General features: G+C 41.1%; 1 protein-coding gene across 15 annotated transcripts in view; it reads left to right on the top strand.

The window, feature by feature from the left end:
- Window positions 1–21,812, top strand: part of ADGRL3 (adhesion G protein-coupled receptor L3) — a 491,337-nt gene that overhangs the window by 158,965 nt on the left and 310,560 nt on the right. For 9 of the 15 annotated variants that reach the window (XM_083862079.1, XM_083862080.1, XM_083862078.1 and 6 more), the window contains one exon: window positions 17,496–17,748. In XM_083862079.1, the coding sequence (XP_083718205.1) occupies window positions 17,694–17,748 (55 nt within the window). In that variant the 5' untranslated portion in view covers window positions 17,496–17,693. Of the gene's footprint in view, window positions 1–5,813; window positions 5,868–17,495; window positions 17,749–21,812 lie in introns of all 15 variants that reach the window. The other 6 variants (XM_083862081.1, XM_083862083.1, XM_083862087.1 and 3 more) reach the window with 1 other exon arrangement.

Genomic DNA, 21,812 nt, shown 5'->3' with positions numbered 1-21,812 from the left:
TCCCTGGCTTAGGTAGGACAGAGAAATTTCTTCAAGATGTTTTGATTTACTGTGTTTTAACAGTGCTGGGTGACCCTTGACCCCATCTGGAGGAACCCAGGTTACCCAAATTGCTTTGCATGCTGTGACTGATCCCCTTGCTTTAGGAGAGTTATCCAAGTGATGTGTTTCTGTCACATGCAGGATGTTGGGATGCATGGTATCTCTAGCTGGTCTGGTTTTGGTGAGCCAAGTTTTGTAGAAAACAAAGAAGAATCTTGCCACCGTGGAACGTGTGTCTCCTTTTGAGATTGTAAAACTGCTTGTTAAATTAATCCCAACTACTGACTCAGTGGGTGTTGAGGGAGACTTAATGGGCAGCTCTCCTTCTGTGGCCCTGAGGAGTGTGTTGGTCTTACACTGACTTTTACAACATGAAAAGAAAGGATTGAAATGCTGATAAGGAAATTAAAGCTTTGGAGGGGTGGGGTGGAGGAAAAGCAAGGAAACATAGGATTTGAATTAGGGGCAAGAAAAGGGACACAAATGACTGCTGGCTGCACTGTAACTGTATTTTGACCCAAACTTTCTGGAGGTCCAAGTGTCCAAAGTCCTTTCATATGTCTTTGAATAGGTCAGCAGTACCATAGGTTGAAATCCAAAAGATTGCTTTATTCAGCTGGAAGGGGGAAGTATTTGAATCATGAGACTGAGCACAGGTCATTAGTGCAGAGAGGGGATAAAATAAATCGTGGGAGCCATTAACACAACAGTGATTAAAATATATCATAGTGGTGCCATAATTGGTACCTCGGCTGAGTGAGAAGTGAAGTACTCCAAGCTAGTTGTATTAAGTGTTCATTTCTGAGAGGCTGACAAAGATTTATAGCTTCTTTTCTGTAAGTCCCATTTAGCCTCTGTAGCACTACATCTTTTACTGATGCACATAAGAAACAGTTACTGTTAATGACTGGACCATTTCTCTGAAGGGTATGTTTAAAATCTGATTATTCTGGAGGAGAAGCATTGTAGACCTTGAGCCAGCTTTTGCTAAGACTGTTGTTTCTAGAGTACCTCTGTAGGTGCTGCTTGACTATTTAAATGCAGTCTATCCTTTTCACTTGCTGAAGGATAGCAGCCATGTTCTCCCCACACTTTTTGCCCTGCTGGGGCACTTTGGGGCTCTGTGATAGCTTCAAGGCATTCAGTCTCAGATAAAGAATCTTTTGCAAACCATTATTCCTGTCTGCCTGGCCTGAAAGCTGTGTTAGCAATTTAATGGCTTCTTGGTCAAGGTAATAGGCCCTGGACTGGGGTCTGAAAGGAACATTAGGGACCTGTGTCTCTATGCTGTGAGAGCCTCAGCACTGGGGTCACCAAGGGGCTGAGCAGCAGGGTCTGGGGGAGGAGAAAGGCTCCTTGAGGGTTATCAGAGGAAGGCCTTGGGGTCAGGAGTGGCTGCAGGGGCAAGGGACCTGGTGGTGGAGGCTGTGGGGTAGGACCCACACAGTCTGGGTGGGGATGGTGTGCAGCCCCAAAGAGAAGGTCCCGGTGTCCAGAAGTGCTGCTTTCCACCAGGAGGGGAGGGAGCAAGGCCAGGCAGTGACCACACAGGGCTTCCCCTGAGATGCTACTGGGAAGCTGGGGGGGTTCCTGTGCTACCCTCGTTCTTCTGCCAAACCCCCTGAATCTCTGACTTCCTAAGCAAATCCCTTTGGAGGGCTCTGATACCAGGTCTCTTTGTCAGCACTCTGTGGGGATGCACTCTGCCATAGGAAAGCAGTAGTAAGGTGCTTTTACGTTCCAGGGCTTTTGGAAAAAAACAAAAACAAAAAAACAAACAAACCTGAAAAGGTTAAATTTTCAAGTTTTATATGAAAACTCATATCTGTGCACAACATATATGTGTGTAACTTGCATATACTTTTCAGAAGGAGCAGTGCATTTTGTCTGTCAGTACTTGCTGCTGCTGTGGTCTTTGAACTTGTAATCTTTCTAAACATCTCCTGACCCTCCAAGCTGTCTAGCTGGTATTTATTGTTTTACCGATGTGTTTATCCTCCAGTTCTTTTCTAATCCTGCCCTGGTTTTCACCCTGAGACCGGGGAGCAGTGGGGGGAGGGAGAGGAAGGTGAGTGTGTCCCCAGGAGCCTTTCACCTGGCTGGGAAGAGAGACAGAGACATGTGGGTCTCCAGTGGCTGACAAGTATATCCATCTCTGGATGCACAATAAAATAAGCCCAGGCATAAATTTTGCCTGGTTTTGTCCCCATTTAGTGATTTGCTTTGTCTTCACTTCTGTGTGCTCAGTAGGAGCAGCTTTCAGTCAGGCAGTGCATGTCACAAACCCATCCCAGTGGCCTTACTGAGTTGCCTGAGGTTGTCCTTACTAAATGTTCAACCTGATAATTTTAAAAAAGCAGAATAATTTAAAAAATATTCTTTGTTCTTGATGTGTTTTGACAAACATTTAATGCTACCGAAGGTCCTTGTAATTGTCTGATTCTGACTTCAGGTTTTTGGGAAGTATTAAGTAGGAGTTATAGTCTCCGGTTTTACATTATGCAGGGTGATGGAAATGTTTCAGAAGGTGAAGCAAGAAGCATGGAAGTGTAGCTGTACAGAATCAATAAGTTCACATTGCTGCTCGTTTGGTTTGTGGCTTCCAATATTGCCCCTGAACAGTATTGATTTAATTTTCTCACTGTGGATACGGCATAGCTTTACTTTACAACACAGAGACACGAGGTTTCACGTTTTCATTTCATAGTGATTTTCATGCAGGCTGCCTTTGAAATTGCTGGCCTTACAGGGACACAATTATTGGCTTTGTGAAGATGAGCTCTGGCTTTGCTGCTTATTCCTGCAATTGTTTCTGTCCTGCCTCTGATAACCATGTGGTGGTGTTCCTGAGCATTCCTCTTTGCCCCTTTTCTTAATATATATGGGAAAACCTTTCAGACACTCTATGGTTAAGAAGATAAAGGAATGCATTTTAAGAGTTGTGGCTTGCTGCATTTCACAAGAACTTTCCTGATTTAAATTACAGTGAGAAAATGTAGAGACACTGAAGGGCTATGAGGACTGCTAAGTCCTGGTTTAGTCTTAAGTGCAGTCTGCAGGTATTCTCTGAAACCATGTACGTGACAATTATTTCATTAGGTAGGGTGAACCAGCCCGACTGACATTTTTCACTTAAACTGGATAAAACCCTGCTGCTGACTGGAAGATTAGTATTCAAAAATGAATCAAAAGTGCTGACTGTTTTTGCAAGGAAAGGTAGTATAATGCTGTGGGGAGAGGAAGGCACAAGGAAGTCCTATGGATCAAAAGTACTATGCTAACCATTTCAGGATTCACTTTTTTTGAAAGACAACCCTGAGCTTTACTCCCAATTATTCCTGACATGAGCTTTGTAGCTATAGTGTTTGCTTGGCCAGTGGTGCCATGCATGGTAGGGAAGACTCTGACACTGCCTCTCTAGTACCAGTCATTTGTGGATGAGAATAGCAAGGCCCAGATTAGGTCAGAGGAAGATCAGTGGAAGAACACTCCAGTCTGGCACCTCACTTGTCTGAAAGCTAAATGCTGGTGAACGTGTTTCAAGGCAGGTAGGAAACTAAAGTATGATGTAGCTGAAACGCAAGGGAGTCTTGCAGAGAAAAGTGCTTGAGCTAATTGTGTGCCACTGGGGGATGGCAATACTGGAACATGCTCCACTCCCTTGATTCTCTTCCCTGCTGCCTTTTTGCACAGGGAATGCTGAAGTTGGTGGGGAAGACCAAAGAGGATGTTGCCTTCATCCTTATTGTTGATATCTGTGAGTTTGTAACCAGGGAGCAGCCCCATTGTCTGACTAGCTGTTCTGTTTAATTGTGGCTAACTTCTAATTAATCATAAAGAGAGTTCTGGGGAGGTGTGTGTCCTCATCTGTTCTCCACCTATTAGTTTCTCTCAGTCTTGCCTTATAGTAATAAAAGCTTGAACTCAAGGCAGTGCTTCTGAGGGAAAAGTCAGTGGGTTTGGGGTTGAGCCGTGTGGGTTCTAGATATTTAAAAGGTGGAGCATATGCAGGCTGAAGTACGCTTGGAAGCAGGAAAAAGTTGACCCAAAAATGTGTGTGGATTTTGCACTGGAGGAGGATGGGGGAAACAGGACTTTTTGCTGAGGGAAGCACAGCAGAAATAGTGGGGGAATCAGGGACATGGAGGGCTTTTCAGCAGCATGGTGCTTCCTCCTGGTTCTTCTCTCAGCTCATAGAAAGCTGCCCAGTGGTCTGACCATTTTATGCAGCAGTGATCTGAGTCATCACATTGTACGTATCTTCTCCTCTGAGTAGAGGGAAAATTGCTTTAAGTTATTGGCAATTTTGAGGAGGGGAAAAAATCCAGGGATACTATTTTCTCCAGCAAATTGACTTTCTTAATCAAAATAATGTATCAGCCAGAATGTTTCAACAGAACTGAAATCTTCTATTAAGAGCACCTTAGTTTCTTAAAATGAAGTGCCATGGATTGAAATATTATCAGAAAAAGTAATTTCTAACTGGGTTATAGGAAAACCTATTTTTTAAAAAAACCCTGAAATTGATAATCATTTTCAGGAAAATGTAAAATTCAGAAAAAGTCATTTGGATCAGAAATGCTCAGGTAAGAGCAAATCTCTATCTTTTGTGTTCTGAAAGGAGAGCTTACATAATTTCAATTCTCAAGGAAGAGATAAAGGTAACTTTGTCAGGATTTCCCTGATATGTGCAGGTTGGTTGAGAAGTCCTGACATACCCGGTCATGTGAGCTAGAGACCTCTGATGCCTCAGAGGGAAATTCTGTTCTGCTGCTGGGTAACCTGGCATGATTTCCTTGTCTCTGAGTTAATCAACTCCTTCCTCTTCCTGTGATGGGATTTAAAGACCTCAGGCTTGTAAAGCCACCTGATTTTCTTGTATTTGGAGTGGATTGTGTTAGTCTCAATATTGGATTTTTTTAAAAACAGGGGCAGTTATAGAAGGGGGGGAGCCACCTAGAAGCTTTCCAACCAGATTAACATGAAAAGGCATTTTTGTTTCCTGCTGTCAATATGTGAATGTGACACACAAGAAGACCCTCATGGGTGAAGACTCGACCTCTGACATTAGTGGAGCTCTGCCAAACATTGCGTTCTCCCCCTAGCTGTGACTGAAGCTGTGACAAGGTGCTTGTTGGGGTCATCTCTTCCTGCCTTCACTCTGCCAATCTGAGCCCCACATCAGTGGGTTTAATTCCTGTAGGAGGAAGAAATAATGCATGAACTGTGATAAATTTGATGGCAAACTGTCCTGTTTGGACTTGCCTGCTCTCTCACCCTAAGGCTATCTACAGCCTGAAATCTACTGGCATGCAGTGCTTTGGCTTTTTACATGCAGATTCTAAAGCATTTGATGCTAAATTGTTCCTGGTGATCGCATCCAATTTAGGAATGCTATTTCTGGTTTTTTTCCATAATGAGACAGTCCTGGCTGGGACCTCATTCTGTGGGCTTGTGTATGATGCACTGCTGAACTGTACTGGCTGTGTTTGCACTGCAAGTGAGCTTTGGGCAAAGGCAGTGTTGGATTGTGTGGTCAGAAGGGACACTGATGCCAGGGAGCAACCTATTCCTTCCTGCTCTCAGAAAACAAATTTAAGTCTTCTCTCTGTATTTCTGTAAATAGTATAGGTAAAGCTCAAATGGAAAAATGTTACTTTGGGGGAAAATTGATTTCAGATATTGAGCTTTTTCCTTGATGGTAAGTTTGGATCTTGGTAAGGAGGTCTTGATCTTGCTCTTAGCTGAAATACAGTTCTCTTTTAATTCAGACACTGCCTCTTTGGGGTCCCTTGCTTTGGAAATGAAACGGATGTAAATGTAAGGTAAGCAATGAATGAAAGGATCTTAATGTTAGAATTTTAGCCATCAGTTGGCTCTCTTACATTTGATAGATTTTCCCATCACAGGCAATCTGTGTTCTTGCTTGCTCAGATCCACGCTGATGCCAAGTGCTAAACAATGACACTATCTATCTTTCTGCACAATTTGCCAATTTTGGTTACTTTTGAAGCCCAGTGTTTCTGCTTTAGCTTTGTGAATCTCCCTTATAGGGAGAAAAAAAATGAATAGAAGAGTGATTTCTTTAGCAAAATATTTAGGGTTGATGTCTTGCTGTCATTTATCCCCTTGTTTTATAAACTACAGTGCTTAGTCCACTTACAGTAAAATAAGTTGAAGTAAAGATGTAGTAAAGAGTTGTTGTTTGTTGTTTACAGTGAATTGCCTTTCAGATAATCAAATGAAGTACTTTATTGCAGTTTCACTTCCAGCTATGGCCTTAAATAGCAAAGGTTTTACTTGCTGCTTACTAGGCTCAGGGTGATGTTTGCTAAAGCTCTCTCTTGATTGTACATCTTCCTTCAACAATCAGCAGGATTTTGCCAGTGACCTCAGATGAGCTAGCATTAGAGCAGCAACGCTTTAGGAGAAACCTTCTCCTGCAGAGGAATGAGAAAAGGTGTCTTTCTTTCACAGGGAGCATTTCAGGAGTTACCAAAATTCTCCTTCTTCCCCCCAAATTCATGTTGCCTATCAAACATAGCTACATTTTGGTATTTACAGAGTCCCCTGCAAAATATCACAAGAGACAGGCGCATACATCAGATTAATTATCTTGCCTTCTAGTTGCCAGAGGTGCTTAATTTCTTCTTTGGAATCGAATGTGACTCCTGCAATTAAATGCTACTCCTCGACTAGTGAGACATCTTGCTTTTTATCTAGGTGGAAGCAAAGCATTAAGAGCAAAATCAGAAGTGGACTTGCAAACCACAAATAAAGGTGTTACTGCAAATTTTACGGCTGTTATACTCAGGTATATGGAAATGAGGTTGTTTGCTGTTTCCTTATAAATATGGAAGCTGAATAATTAAGTTCCTTGCAGAGTTTCTAGTGGTATAGCCAGTTTGACTATATTAGATGGCATTTGATTTTGCCAGATAGCTGTGACTGAGTTAAATGTTTACAATCCTTTCTTGATTATTCTAAATTCAATGCATACTTTAAAATATAAAATGTTATAGAAGTTCGTTGCTTCAGTTGGACAAACTATAAATGAGATCATTGTTATTGAATGCACTCACTCTCATCCTGCAGTAGTTTAGCTAAAAGATAATTTAGCTAAATTGCAATCCCTGATTTCAGAGGGAGTCAAGTAGGACTCTCAAGTTTCCCTCCTAAGTTTAACTGGGGAGAAAAAGGCACTGAAGAATCCTCTGGGTTTAATTTCGGGTTTCCCTCTTCTCATTCTTTACATGACACTGCATCATTTTCTGGGACTTAAGATAACCTTATGTGGTAAAGCCTACTTTCAGTTTTCTGGTGGACCTATCAGTGGTTGTTACTATATAATAGGTCATTAATAAATGTTTTTGAGGCTTACAGGCAATGTTATGTTGGCAAATTTTACAACAGGTGCCTTTTCTCTCTAGGTGGTTTTGCTACTGATCCTCAGCTATGAAGTATGAAAGGAGGACAAGTGTCTCATAGTCCTTACTCAGCGCCCAAGATAATTCTCTTAAAAAGCACGTTTGTCCTGATTGTCCTTACAATTAATTTCTGCTAGAAAGCACTCAAGGAATTAATTAATTTTAGCCTTTCACTTACCCAAGTATTTTACTGTTTGAAAACTTGATAGTACCCATTAAAAAGCACACATCTGGCTTATCTGGAGTAAGATTTTCTTCTGCAAAACTTGCTTTTCTTTTGCAAGAAGCAAGTATTTGGCTTTTAAAAACACTTTTTTGCAAGAATTTAGGTGCTAGTCACTTTGGAGAAGAGCTGGTTACCATATATATTGTGATGATGCCAAGTTGGGGTGTGAGAGCGGAGGCTTCAGCTGGAAGCTCCTGGTGGAATTCCATCCAGGTTTAAATGTTCTGTTTAGTTAAGATCCCTCTTGTAGTTTCAGCTGGAAATATCTGGCCTTTGTTTCACTTCAGAAGGGAAGAGAGTGTGTGTGATCTGTATTATATAAATATTTTATCCATGCAGAGCTTCTCATATAAAATGTTTTCTTTGTAGTACCAAGAGAAGTGTTGACTCTCAGCTGTAACACAGTGGCCCTTTCAGATTTGAAGTCGCTGTTGTGTGTAGTGACGCGATGCTCCTCATTACGAAGGAGATCAAAAAAAGTTGCAGTCTTTCAGCTTGTGTTTGAGGGGTATTTTCCTTAGGGATTGGACTAGGTGCAGGCCTGAAGGGCTGCTTTTGCAGGGGGTTAAGGAGATGGTGAGTATTTATGACTGCATATCAAAGTTGGCTGGAAATAGTCCACTTACTGGCTGAAGCTTGATTTCAGAATTGAAGGGCACACATAGAAATCCCCAGCCCCTCTCTCTGTCTTACAGCTCTGTTCTCTGCAAAGGAGTGTTTTCATGTCATTTTTTGTTGATTGGATAATATGAGAGAGGAAGGGGTAAGGAGGAAGAAAGCTGTGTTGTCCTGTGAGAATGCCCAAGACCTTTCATAACTAGGCTTTGGGTGAGATGATGACCTTTGTTAGTAGAATATAAGTAATAAGAAAAGTATCTGCGCAGAAAATGAGTGCAATAATTAAATCTCTTTCTTTTTATTTTCCCCTACAAAGATCAAAGAGGTTTGACTCTTGATTAATGCGCAACAGAATTCATTAACATGGTAAAATGTGGAAAAACAGGCTATTGGTTAATACTACACAGACATTTGCTTTAGGGAACTGTAAATACTTTTTGTTCAATAATTTGGCCTATTGCTTTTGCTGTTGTTTCTGTGCATGCAACTCACTCGAGAATACCACACCTAGAAGTTTAGATGCAACCTTTATTCTTCTGTATGCATATTTCTCTTTCTTTTTTTTTTTTATGATGCAGAATGCTGCTTCTATATTCCTGTCTTGCTTTCCCAGGCAGTGTATGCAGGGCTTTGCTTCGCTTGCCCGCTCTTTTTATACCACATCAAGTGCTGTTTATTTTTCTCCTAGCAACCTACTGGGCTGCTCTTTGTCTCTAGGTCTAAAAAGAAGATTTTTTCTTTCTTTTTTTTTCGTGTAGGTATGAATGTTTAAGGTTGACTGCTTGTGTTGAAAAATGTGACAAAATTTCTCTCCTGCTAATGCTCATTTTTGAGGTAGTCTCAAAAGAACAAATGCTAGCAAAGATTTTTTCCAACAAAGCAAGGTCAGGAGTTTTTCATAGATTTTACTTCAATCCATAGTATTTTTTAATTTGCATAATTTGCTTGAATAATATAGGCCTCCTAATATTTTCCAAGCCACTTACAATTAACTAATCACTTACACTTATCTTCAGCATAAACCTCATTGATTTTTATTTCTCATTGAAAACATCAGTAGTAGCAAATACAATCCTATTGGCTCACAGTCTATTAGAAATAAAATTATATTAAATGTCTTGTGGGGTGTGAAGAGGTTAAATCAAGGAGAGTCATCTGAGAAAGTCATCCTGGTGTGCAAAACATAAATCTGGTTTATATTTAAACTGTGTGTCACCCACCAGCTAAAAATAGCAATGATCATTAAAAGTCAATTTGCTGCTAAACACTAATAGACATTTATTACATCATAACAGATCTGAAAGACAATTAAACTTTTTTCCTAGATAACTCTCCTTTAAAAATGTGTTATTCACCTGGCTTTTGCAATTAATCCCATTTACTAGCAATTTTTGTTCCACTTGATATTGTGCATGTATGCATAGGCTTGTATGTAAGGCCATTTCCTGTTGTTACTCAAAGTCTTTCAAGAGCAGTACATTTTCAGTAGGAAAAGCTATTATCCCTCCTTATATTGCCTGTTAACTTCCTAATCAGCTCAAAAAGTAAAGGAAATCTACACTTTCTTAGAGCAAAACTACTAATATCTGCTACCATCCATTTGAGAAGAGACTACTAAGCAAGAGCAGGATAGAAAAATGCACTAGATGCACGTTTTACACGTAGGAAATAGATTACAGCTTTCTTGCTGTTTTCATTGCAATGCCTCAGTCAAGTGGTACCTTTTTCCTGTTTTATTACTGCATATAGTTGTATTTGCAAGTAGTGACTGGAGCTGGAGCGAGTCAAAGGCTGAGGAAACCCAGCACTGTCAAAAGTTCTGCTTCCTACGAGAAATGCAGTCATGATCCTGGTATTTTTGGTTCATGTGTTGCTATCTGCCAGGTCCCATGAAACGAGCCATCAAAGCAGGGGCAGGCTTTGTGCTTCAGCTCAGCAGTGCTTGATTCTCTGTAGCTGTTGATGTCTTTAACTGGGCTCTTTAACCTTCAGAGCCAAAGAACTGTGGGGCCAACTGGGCTGTGAAGGGGAGTGCCCCAGGGTGGACACAAGTCAGCCCGTTCCTCCTTTTCTGAATTGCAGGGCTCACAAAAAGCAGTCCACTGTCATCTTTGTAAGTAAGAAGCTTCTCTGACATAATGCTGCTTTTGCAGGGAGCAAACAGCTGCTCCTGGCTGATGCAGAGAGGGAAGGAGGCCACTAATAGGGCTCTGGGCTGCCTCCTGATGGATTCAGGCAAAAGAGAAATGGCTCCTCGCTGCATTCCCCTGCACACCTCAGCAAAAAATCCCATTCTTGTAGTGAAGGTAACTGTCATTAAACTCTTTATATATCTGCAGCTGCTGGTCAGTCTGGAGCAAATTAAAGAGGTCCTTTCCTGCCAGGAAGAGGAAAGGAAGAAAATTAAAGGTGGTCTGAAGGAGACAGAGCAGGAAGGGAGCCATAGGGAGGATAAATGAATATTAAAAAGTATTTTAGAGGCTGCATCCAGAGGCATTTAGGAGTAGTCCTCCTCTGGTCCCAATACCAGACTTTGCTTCTCCTATTTGAACTGTCATGGAATTTTCTGTCTCTTCCTCTGGCTTATTTTCTCCTTGGAGGCTGTCACTTCCTCACGTTAAAGCAAGACCCCGGTGCAGGATCTGTGCTGTCACAATTACAGCCATGGTAAGGCTCTTGAAGAAATGGGGCCAGGATGTGTGGGAGAGGTGATGCCTCCAAATATAAGCTGAGTTTATGGTAGCAAAGGGAAATTAAAATTATGCTGACCCTGGTAATAAGCTTGTCTGCATTTTCAGTGCATGCACCACACATGTTTTATTTGTCACAGAAGAATTGCCGAAGGCTCTGTGGAATGCAAATAAGCACTGCAAGAGTATTGTCAAACCTAGACTTTCGACATCCTGAATCATTCACAGGAAAGAAAAAAAAAATATTTGATTAAAAGTCATGCGAATTTTGAATCAAATATGTTGAATTATGTTTATTTACCACCGGTTTACTGAGCCTCTGAGCTGTATTTGGGTCCTATTTTTAAGCTTCTCTCTACAAGGAGAAATTTTCTTGAGAAGAAAGCTGAAATTTTTATTATTGCAAGGAGCTGCCACATATTGAGTTTTGCAATGAAATCATAACTGTTGGCAATACTGTGAAGAGAGCTTGCCTATGCATTATTTTCCCTCTATAAAGATGTGCTATCAACTAAAACATTTGAGGAAGATGGGTGTATTATGTAGATATAATAAAATTTTGAGAAAGATCTTAACACCTCCCTGAAATTTTTCAGAACATTGCTGCTGTGATTGCTGTATACAGTGATGACATAGGACTGTTCCAGGTGCTCAGAAGTTTATGGTGCTGTGCAGCTTGTGTGAAGAGCCACATAGCTTTTCCCAATACTTACAGGGATTTTTTTTTTGCCCTGATGGATTTGGAGTGGAGGGGCTGCCATGCTTCTTGCCAGCTGTGATCTGCTTTAGCAGGTGGTGCTTAACCAGTGAGAGTACCAAGTTTTTTGTAATCAGTTTTCAGAAAGCCCGTTGATCTGGGGTGGTAATGCAATACAAACATTTGCATATTTTACCACATCCTCACATGATACTCTGCACCTTTTGAAATTTTGCATGTGTTATCATATATTTGCACACATGCAGGGACCTTGTGAATGGTGTACTTTCCTCTTAAATCTGTGATGAAATATATTGCCAAGGATAACCAGCAGGCACTTAAAGAAAGTCTGGAACATTCAGTAGCTGTGATATTCAGATGTACAATTCAGTACATTCTTTCTAAGCTTCTAGACCATATTTTCGAGACTCTTAACTTTTTGCTCTGTTACCATGTGTAGTCACAAGATATGTGAATGGCTTCACTATTAGTATAATTATAATTTTCTGCTGAAATTGCTTTGATTCTGGACTGAATGGGAAAACCAAAAAAGCAGCTGATAGCTCAAGTTCCCCTTTTGACCTCTGGAGGGGCACAAAAGCCTCTATTTCACCTACACAGGGAAAAAAAAACCAAACCAAAACCTAACTATATTCAGCTGGTCTGTATTCGGGGTGCTTTCATCAAAGGCTTGATTAATCTGAAATGAATTAACTCAGTTAACACTCGAGAGTTATTTTGCAGCAAATCCCGCAGAACGTCTAAAGAGCTCTTTGTCACTTTGAATTATAGCCTAAACAGGTGGTTGATGAGCCTGGTTTGAGCTTTGAGTGGCTCCTTGCTGCCCTGGCTGCTCCCCTCAGGGAGGTGTAAGTAGCACTGCAGTGATACCCAAGAATCCAGGATAAACACAAACTTATTAGACCTTGTCATCATTGTTGTGTGTTTTTAAGGTTTTTTTTAAAAATTACTTTCCAGAGTGCTACATCAGGTGTAAGGGAGGAAATAATAAGCAGAATGGTCTTGAGTTTTCGCAGTATGGATGAAATATTAATGTACAGGAATGGCAATTAAGTGCAATAGAGGTGCAAGTGCCCATTTTAAATCTTTCTCACAAGAAGTGACTTGGAAATACTGTGTCCTTTTGCACATACTGAGTGAGAGGGCTGAGGCAATTCCTTCAGAGTTCACAGCCTCAGCAGAGGTGTGAGAACAGAAGCAGGGTCTGCAGTACAGAAAGAGGACCTGGATGTGAGCAGTTTGAGCCATAAGCTGGTGAGTCCTGTCACCCAAAGAAGGCTCGTTACCTCTCTGAGTGCTTCATCACATCTGACAGACTTAAAACTTGAAATAAAGAGCTAAAAGCTGTGGACAACTCTTATTGAGAAACAAAACTGGGGTTTTTTTCTGAACTTGGTGTGAACTCTGACTTCATAAGTATTTGTGGTAGAGGATGAACGTTCTCCTGGGCTGAACGCAGCCAGAGATAAAAGTTTACAGACAATTCTGTTTGTCTCAGAAACATGTTCGTGACTTCTTAAAAATGCACGTAGAAAAATCTGTCCATCAATGACCATGTGAGTGTCTATGAGTGAAAGTGCATGTGGAAATGCCAGGAGTGCACCTTGCTCCTGCCCTGCTCCCTCTGTGTTAGACTGTTGGTAATGCCTGCGTGACCTTTTACATGGCAGCTTGTGTTACTGCCACCACAAAGTGACCAGGGAGCCACATCCTGAGTACCTGACAGGGAAAATGAATTGAAATAGGATAAAGGTGGAAAGAAGACCGGAGGAGCAAAACTTTTCCTTTTTAGTAATGTTACAAAAAATAAACAAAAAAAAAGTGTTTTGCAAACAACCTATGGCCAAATGTATTGCAGAAATTCTTTTGTTTAGCCATTCCTAATGGGAGTGGAAATACAGCTCATTCTCTTACTTAAAGAAATTTTCTAACATTAAATTGCAGTTAATTTAATTTTGCAGAGATTGCATGTTTTATTTTTTCTTGCTGGGTTATTTCTCTTCCCTCTCTTAGCAAAATTCTGAATATGTTGCCTGAAATAAATTATCTCAAGTAGCAGATGCTGAGAATGGGGAATTACACCCATGGTTCCAGCTTAGACCATCAGCTTCAAGGAGTTTAATTACTTTCAAATTTTTACCCTTGTAAATAGTAAATTTAATCAATATTTGTTTGAAACACCACACTTACTTCTTACTTAATAGGTGACTTTTGCCAAAGGAGGAGAATAAGTACTGGAATCTTTTCTATTAAGAAACATAAAACAATCCTTGTATCCTTGATTTGTTTAAGCTGATTTTGCTATGCACATTTTGAGGGGTGGGGAGGAAATTGCTGTAACTCAAACCAGATAAGAAAACCCCAGCATTTCTGTCTGGCTCTTGCTAATGGGCCTCTTTGTAAGACGCTGTGTCCCCTCCCCTGGCTGCCTAGAAGATGCTGGATACCTGAAGCAGCGTTTGCCATGTGAGAAGGATAGTATACAGCTTTGTGCAGGTGCAAATGCTTGTGTTTGGGAGAAGGCAGTAATTAAAGGGAGTTCTGACAGGTTTGGCTTGCGCTGCTCTCAGTTCTGCTTTGAATTCAGCCTATCTGTTCACTCACCACGTGAACCGGTTTTCTTTTCTTTTTCACCCTCCCTGTAGACTGTCGACAGATGAGCTCAGAAAATGCTCCATGTGCTGCTTGACATCAACTGCTTAAGAACAGACTTGGGTAGATGTTGAGCTTGTCAGTGTATCTATAATGCTCTTTTATGAACAACGCCTTGATGAATACTTCACTGCTCATCTCTTCACTATGAGGCCTTAGTTTCCTTTATTTAGCTTTCTCCTATTCTGTCAGTAGCACTTTGAGCTGGATTTTTGGGAACTGCCAGCATGCAATTCTGGTTTGGGTGATGCAGCAGATCAGAATGTGAAGATGTCAGGGGCAGGCCTTTGGGCATAAAGGTCAGTGAGCAAAAGAACTTTCTCTTAAATCAATGCAGGCTGCATCATCTTTGTGGTTAAAGTCCAAACCCCCTAAGTCAAGCCCTTAAATTTTTCACTGTGATAGTGTATCCCTTTCCTGCATCAATAAATGTAACACTCTGCACTGAGCAGTTCACAGACAGTGAACTGTTTTCTCTAGTTTCTCTCTTTGGCTGTACTTTACCTGGAGGTAGTCCAACGGTGAAATGAATTTTGTTTTGCAGGCCTCTTTCTGTGTTTTACAATGCTGCTTGTGGGGGTTGAGTGGCCATTAAGAAACAGGGTTGTTCTGCTCATTTCCTATGTAGCTGTTTCCCTGCAGATATCCAGTTCTCAAACACACTGTGATTATTTGATTTCATGAAATACAAACCCACCCAGAATTTTGCGGCATTCCGGTGTCTTTGGTTGATCTAGTGGTGCCCTGTGTTGTTAAACACAGCTGGCATGTCTCCAGACACATTGTGTATTTCGTAATATTTGTTTGTGAGCTTAAGCTGAAGGAGTTGAAGGCTTTGTAGAAGCAAGTTTTAAGGGCAAGGCTGTGGCAGCCAGGGTGTGCAAACACCACCTGACAGGCCACGACTCCGGCTTGTTCTCCTCTGGCAGGAAGGATGGTAGAGCAGAGGATATTTGGTCAGATTTACAACTGGAGTAAACGGTGCATAATGATGAGCTAGTCCTGTTGTCTCTTTTGCACAGGAGCTTTGTGACTCAATAATGTACTTTCCAGGAGGATGAAATGTTTATTCCTGGCTCTCGTGGTTCCATGACATTAGTTCTCAAAAATTAGTTTTTGGACTTTGCAGAGGGTGTGTGAGTGCTTTGCTCATTCAGCCTCAGCCCATGAGATGACAGGAAAAATAACCCTAGAATTCTATCCTGCAGGAATGTATAGACAGATAAAAAAAAAAATTAAAGGGCTCTGTGCAAGTATTTTGCTGACAATTATCCCTTCTCTGGGACAGAGAGCCTAATTAATTTTTGTAGCTTTTTCAGTTATACCCAAAACCCTTTTACTGCACCATAATGTTATCTCTTTCTAACAGGCTTAGATTATTCAGAACTGATTCAGTTTAAACAAATAAAAATCGAAAACAAACCTTTGCTCCTTCACTGCCTGACTGAGCTTTTGCTTCAGGGAAGTGTACCTGTGCTTGGATAGCTTTCACCCGTCTCTGTATGCCTTTTCAAATTTTCTAGCACAAAAAGCTTCTCACTTTTGAAACTTTACAGAGGATGCTATAGAAGAAGCATGCATAAATAATAGCGGTGCTGTAGTTTGATGTGTACTGGTAGCCTACTAAAATATAAATGGAAAACTTGATCATTGTTCAGAATGTACAATTTAAAATATTCATGAGGCTTTTCCCTATCTGAAAAACAGACTTTTAATATTATCAATGACCATTTTGATTAGTCCTAGGTCAAGCAAAGTTTTAATTTCAAGGATGTCCATAAAGAAGCCACTTGACTGCAGAGTGACCTTGGATTTTTAGTAACCTCACATAGAGAGATGAGAAAAAAAACTATGGAAACTAAGTGCTACATTTGAGTGAAGAAATTTCAGGGACAGACTGGGGAGGAGAGTCAAGTGAAAGAATAAAATTTTGGCAGTGAAAGATATATTTATTAAAAAAATGCAACTTCTTTATAGGCTTTGGTTCTGAACAATATGGGGTTTTATTTAGTTGATCAGTAAAGATAGGAAGCAAAACAAAGGCCACTTTGTCATGCCAGACTTTCAGAAATATACCCACATCACAATGGCATGCAGCACAGTTTTTTCATACAGCTTTTTGGCTCAGACTTGGTTTTGGGTAAGAACAAAAGTTGGCAAAAACAGCTTCTGTGCTCAGAGAAGAATAACTTCTGTTGATCAGAGATTTTTGGAGAGATTTTTAATTAGACCAGTACTGTGAAGACTGCAGAGTCTAAGTAGTTCAAAACAGATATGTAAAGAACTTTTCAATTCCTCATATTTCCTCATCATTTTAAAGTCAGCGGGGAGCTAAGTTTCAAACTGCTGCTGCAGTTTAACTCTGTATAGTTGTTTTTTTCCTGCCAAGTTTGAGTCACCATGGCCATCTAGCCCCTTCTGGAGAGATTAAAATGATGGAAAGCTGGAATACGTTCTCCGGTTAAACGAGTGAATGTTTCTGTTCAAGAATGGATTCAGATTTCCTCGCGCTTTCCTGTAAGCGCATGGGATGGACAAGGCCATTATTTTTAATTCTACAATAAATAACTGCAGAGCTTGACTAGCAGTGAGTAGCTGGCAGTGACTAGAAAGTAGTCACTGCTGGTTATAGGATAAGGCTGATTTTGGGCTCTACTTGGGTTCAAAGCCTGGTCCAGATTCAGTGATTAAAAGCCATACAGGTTGCCTCAAACAAAGAGAGGCTGTTTGGCATATCATCAGTGGAAATACTCCCAAGCTATGTTACTAATCCCACTGCCTGGCCTGGTATCTTGCCGTTAGCATCCACAGCGGAGGCATGACAGAAATGCAAAAGGGAGGAAAAGGTCTTAGCTTTTTTGTTAAAACGGTTGTCTGGGGGCCTCTTTTGAGAGAGGAAGCAGAGCAGTGGTTATCCACCAACTGGTAACTGGTTCTCTGCACAGGCATAAGTTTTAATTCTGTTTTATGTAGGAATGTGCATGCATCTGAAGGGCCAGGGAGTGGGGAAGACACATTTGCCTTTACAGCTGCTGGCAGCAAAGAAACGCAACAAGACTTGATTGAAAACATCTATCTTACTGTTTTACTAACTGCAGTTTTTTTTCCTTTCTCATTTGTAGGTCTCAGACTCTGGATACTGGCTGTGGGATTTTTTTTTTTTTTTTTTACTATTATTTTTTATTGGGTTTTTCTCCCCTTTTTGGATGTGAATTGAAGGCCATCAACAGTTGAAGTGTTGGAAGCAATTGCAGGAGGACGCTCACCTTTTTATTTGAACCCTTGTTTGCTGGGATACTTTCAAGCTCTCCTTCACAGTCATGTGGTCATCACAGCTGCTGTTCTTCACAATGCTCTTAACACCGTTTGCCCATGGTGAGTGAGAGGTGGTGTAAACGTGCCTCTGGGAAGGGAAGACAAAATAGCAAGATTTTGTCTATGTCTTTTCTGAATGGTGTGGGTTTTTTTACAGGATGTTGATTTCTCTCCCTGCTTGCACCTCAAGTCCTTGAAATTCCCAGGTTACATTATGACTTAACTACTGAAACAAAGAACTCTGGTGACACGAAAGGGTTTATTTATCTGCGTTTAGCTGCTACATTAGACAGATGTTGTCTTCCTTTTTCTTGGGGAAAAATGGATTTATTACCAATCAAATCAGAGTAGGGTAATGAGAAATAAAGGCAAATCATAAAAACGATTTCCCCCCCACCTCCCGTCTTCCTGGAGTGGACTTACTCCCAGTTGTCTACCTTCTCCCCTGCAGCAGTGCAGGGGCACAGAGAATGGGGATTGTGTTCAGTTTATCACATTTTGTTTCTACTCCTCTTTCCTCCTCAGAGGGAGGAGCCCTCACACTTTTCCTCTGCTCCAGCGTGGGTTCCTCCCGTGGGGTCAGACATCCTGCCAGCAAACCTGCTCCCGTGTGGGCTTCTCTCTCCACAGAGCCACAGCAAGGCTGCAGGGGCACAGCTGCCTCACCTCCTGCAGGGGCTGCAGGGAGATCTCAGTTCTAGCATGTGGAGCACCTCCTGCCCCTCATCCTTCACTGCCCTTGTCTCCAGAGCCGTTTCTCTCACAAAGCAGCAGCTTTGTCCCCTTTCTTGGATATGTTACCCCAGAGGCTCTACCAGAGTCCCTGTGCTCAGCTTTGGCCAGTGATGGGTCTATCCTGGAGCCAGCTGGCATTGGCACTGTCAGACACAGGGAAAGCTTCAAGCACCTTCTCACAGAAGCCACCCCTGCAACCTGCACCCCCCCACCCCAAAACCTGGCTATGCAAACCCAGTACGGAGCTGTAGCAGAAAAACTTGATCTCTTTTATTAGCCAAGAAACTCCTAAATGAAATGTGACACATGTAATTCTTTGAAATAAGATTTTGAGGCCTGTTGAGTTCTTTTGATGTGAGAAACCCAAGTGTATGCTCGAGAAGTGAGCTGCCAGGTTTCACAAGTGCTGAAGGGTTAAGGAGCTCCTATTAGCAGTGATGGTTACTAAATGCTTAGGGCAGAGCTTTGGAAAATCTGGCTGCCTGATTTTTCTGATGCTTAAATGGAAGGGGAACTCTACCAAGGATCTCATTTTAATTAAAGGCCAGTGGAAGCATGTCTGTAAATGACATGACTCCCTGTATGTAAGCTGTGGGCCCCTGCTTTTAAAATATTCATCAGGCTTTTTTGAGCTTTACCAACTGATCCTTTGTGTATGTTCTAAGACACTGGAGCAAAATTCTACAGAAAAAAAAAGTGATTAAAAAAAATTAGTTGTCTGAACATATTCATAGCACAACAACCTGTCTTCTTATATAACACCTTTGGGGACAAAGGCTATCTGTGCTGTTGTTCTTCAAGCAAGACTCCCTCTTGCTGACTTGAAGATTACAATGAGTTTTTAAACTCAGTTGACCAATTAGGGTGGCATGAAAGAGCTATTCAGAAAGGTGCTCTCCAGTCCTCTTCAGAAGAGGTAAATGCTAAATGTTTTGTTAATTTTTCAAATTAAATAGTATTAATGGTAAAAGCGATTATTAGTTTAAATATGCCTCTGGCAGTTTTGTTTAAGATTCTCAGTGCCACTGTAGCTGGAAAGTCTTGTCAGATAGTCCCAGTAAATTAAAATGTCACAAGTATCCTAGGAGTCATATTATACTACAGATGAGCAAATGCCAGAGGTGCAGGAGCTATGTCTGGAAATATTTCTACCCTTTATGGTGCTCTCCAGACTAAATGAACAGGGTGTTTGCTATGGTGGTTGTGATAGTCATTGGTGGTAAATTTGACCATCATACATCTACACAACACCCCCATTATCTGATCAGTTGCTAGTGAAAGTGTGACAGCCATCTTTGAACAAGGGAGAGAGAACACCCTTGGTGTGACCCAAAGAACTTTGATTTTTCTCTGTTCTCATCTCTGAGTGGCCTGGATGCAGCTTCCATCTCAGAACTGTGGCATGCTGTTTAAACACATGCCACAACCTCACCTTCCTTATAAAAATATCCTAAGTAAGCCCCGCTTTTTCTTTTTTTAATTTTCCCTTTTAGTAATCCCTTTTCACTGCATGCAGAAAGCATTCAGCATTTATGCTTAACAGCAATCAAGCATTTGAGTTCCTCTTTTGTCATCTGGAATGACTCCTGTAGTGATTCCTGAAGATGATAGGAACTACTTTTTCAGACTGACCTTGCTGTATCTCATTCCCTTTTTGAGTTCCCTGGCACAGCCTCTTCATCCGTAGTGGTAGCTGCATTACAGACAGATTTCTTAGACCAGTGATCTCATAAATTGGAGAGGTAGTGGTGGTGTTTTGATGGTTTTTTTGAGGGGGCTTGGGTTTTTTTGTTTTAGCTATTTCATTTCTTGGAGTAGATTGTGTGTCTTGGGCTGTGAGGACAGGTATGGAGTCAAAGGGCATATACTTCAGTGATCTGCAAGATGAAAAGTAATCTTCCAGAATACTGCCATGGTACAATGTCATCTTGTTGATAAGCTGTAGAAATCATAAAAGAGGAGAAGGTCATGAGTCCTTGCATTTCCTCAGTGATGATGTTAATCTGCTGTATCCAAAATGCCCCAGCACATGCACAAATGGCACAGCACTGTCTAGTTTGGCTCAGACTGCTTTGAATCATAGCTCACTGAAAAATTAAGCCGTGTGAAATACTTAAGATAATAATAGATTTATGTAGTGGCTGCTTTCTTTACTGTTACCCTTGACTTGAATGGAACATAGCTTATAACCTGGTACATCCTGGAGCAGTGTAGCAGCTCTCCAAAAGCTATCCCCTCTCCTAAGCTACAGCAAAGCCTGTAAATCCAGTTGTTACCTAAAACTAAACCTGTTATACAAAATGAGAGAATTACACAAGATAGACTGAAATAATACCAAGGAATAAAATAAAACCATCAGCAATAACAATAAAAGCAAAGCCTTTTTCATCCTTTGTAAGGGCTCTGCTAAGGGGACAGGACTTTTGCACCCTATCTTCTTTTTGTCCCTCTTTGCAAGCTTTTCCCAAAGCATCTGAAGGTCTAAACCCTGGGAAAGTGCTCCTTAGTTTGTGTTTCCCCCCGATGTACACCTGAGCAAACTGATCCTCTTTCCTTGTAGCAGGTGGATTTCCAAGAGGCGTTTTCTGGAATGAGCAGCTGTTCTCTTTCTCAGCCTTTCTCCCCTTGACCCCAAACAAAGCAGATTTCTCTTCACCCATAAATGAACGCTGTCAAAAGTTCACTTGAAATGAGATAGACATGACAGGCAGCAGCTTAGTTTGCAAGCCTGGAGAGATGTACACCTGCTCTGTCACATTGCTGTCGTGCTCATGTGTGGCTCAGAGCTGAGATTTAAAACTTCCAAACTGCTGGACAAAAAAAATAATAGAACTAAAGGGATTCAGAGCTGTATGCAGTTAGGAGCAGGATAGGAAGGTTACAGTGGTTGCTGTGGGGTGAAATTTTGCATATTTTTAAAAGAGTAACTTATTTTAGGCCCTGGGGGAGAGCTAAAAGCCTGCTGTATGCAAAGATCTTTATCATCTCATCAGATTGGTTTATTATTATTTATTTGCAAATTATTTTTAAGGATTGTACTGCATGTCTAATTATATGATGTGCAACAAAGAGCGAGTTAATTGTTGTTACTCTGCCTTTTTTAATAATCCAAAAAGGAACAGCCACTTATTTTTCCAATTAAGTAATAATCCAAATTGCCCAGTTTCTGTTGGAGATTGTTACAAATGCAATGAAATCGACAGTTGTGGCTGTCTACCTGTTTCTTCTGCTGCTAAGCTCTTGCCTCGCACTTGTGACATGAGTGAGCTGTCAGCATCCTGGATCCTGCTTGGACAAAGTTCTGGGGTTTGGTTCCTACTGGTCATGCAGCTGTTTGGGGTTGTTTTGTATATATTTTAACCCTGTATTTATTAATGGGCTGCACACTG

Source organism: Zosterops lateralis (assembly GCF_965231275.1).
Source record: "Zosterops lateralis genome assembly, chromosome: 5".
NCBI classification, from domain to species: Eukaryota; Metazoa; Chordata; class Aves; order Passeriformes; family Zosteropidae; genus Zosterops; species Zosterops lateralis.
This window is presented reverse-complemented; position numbering and strand designations above follow the sequence as displayed.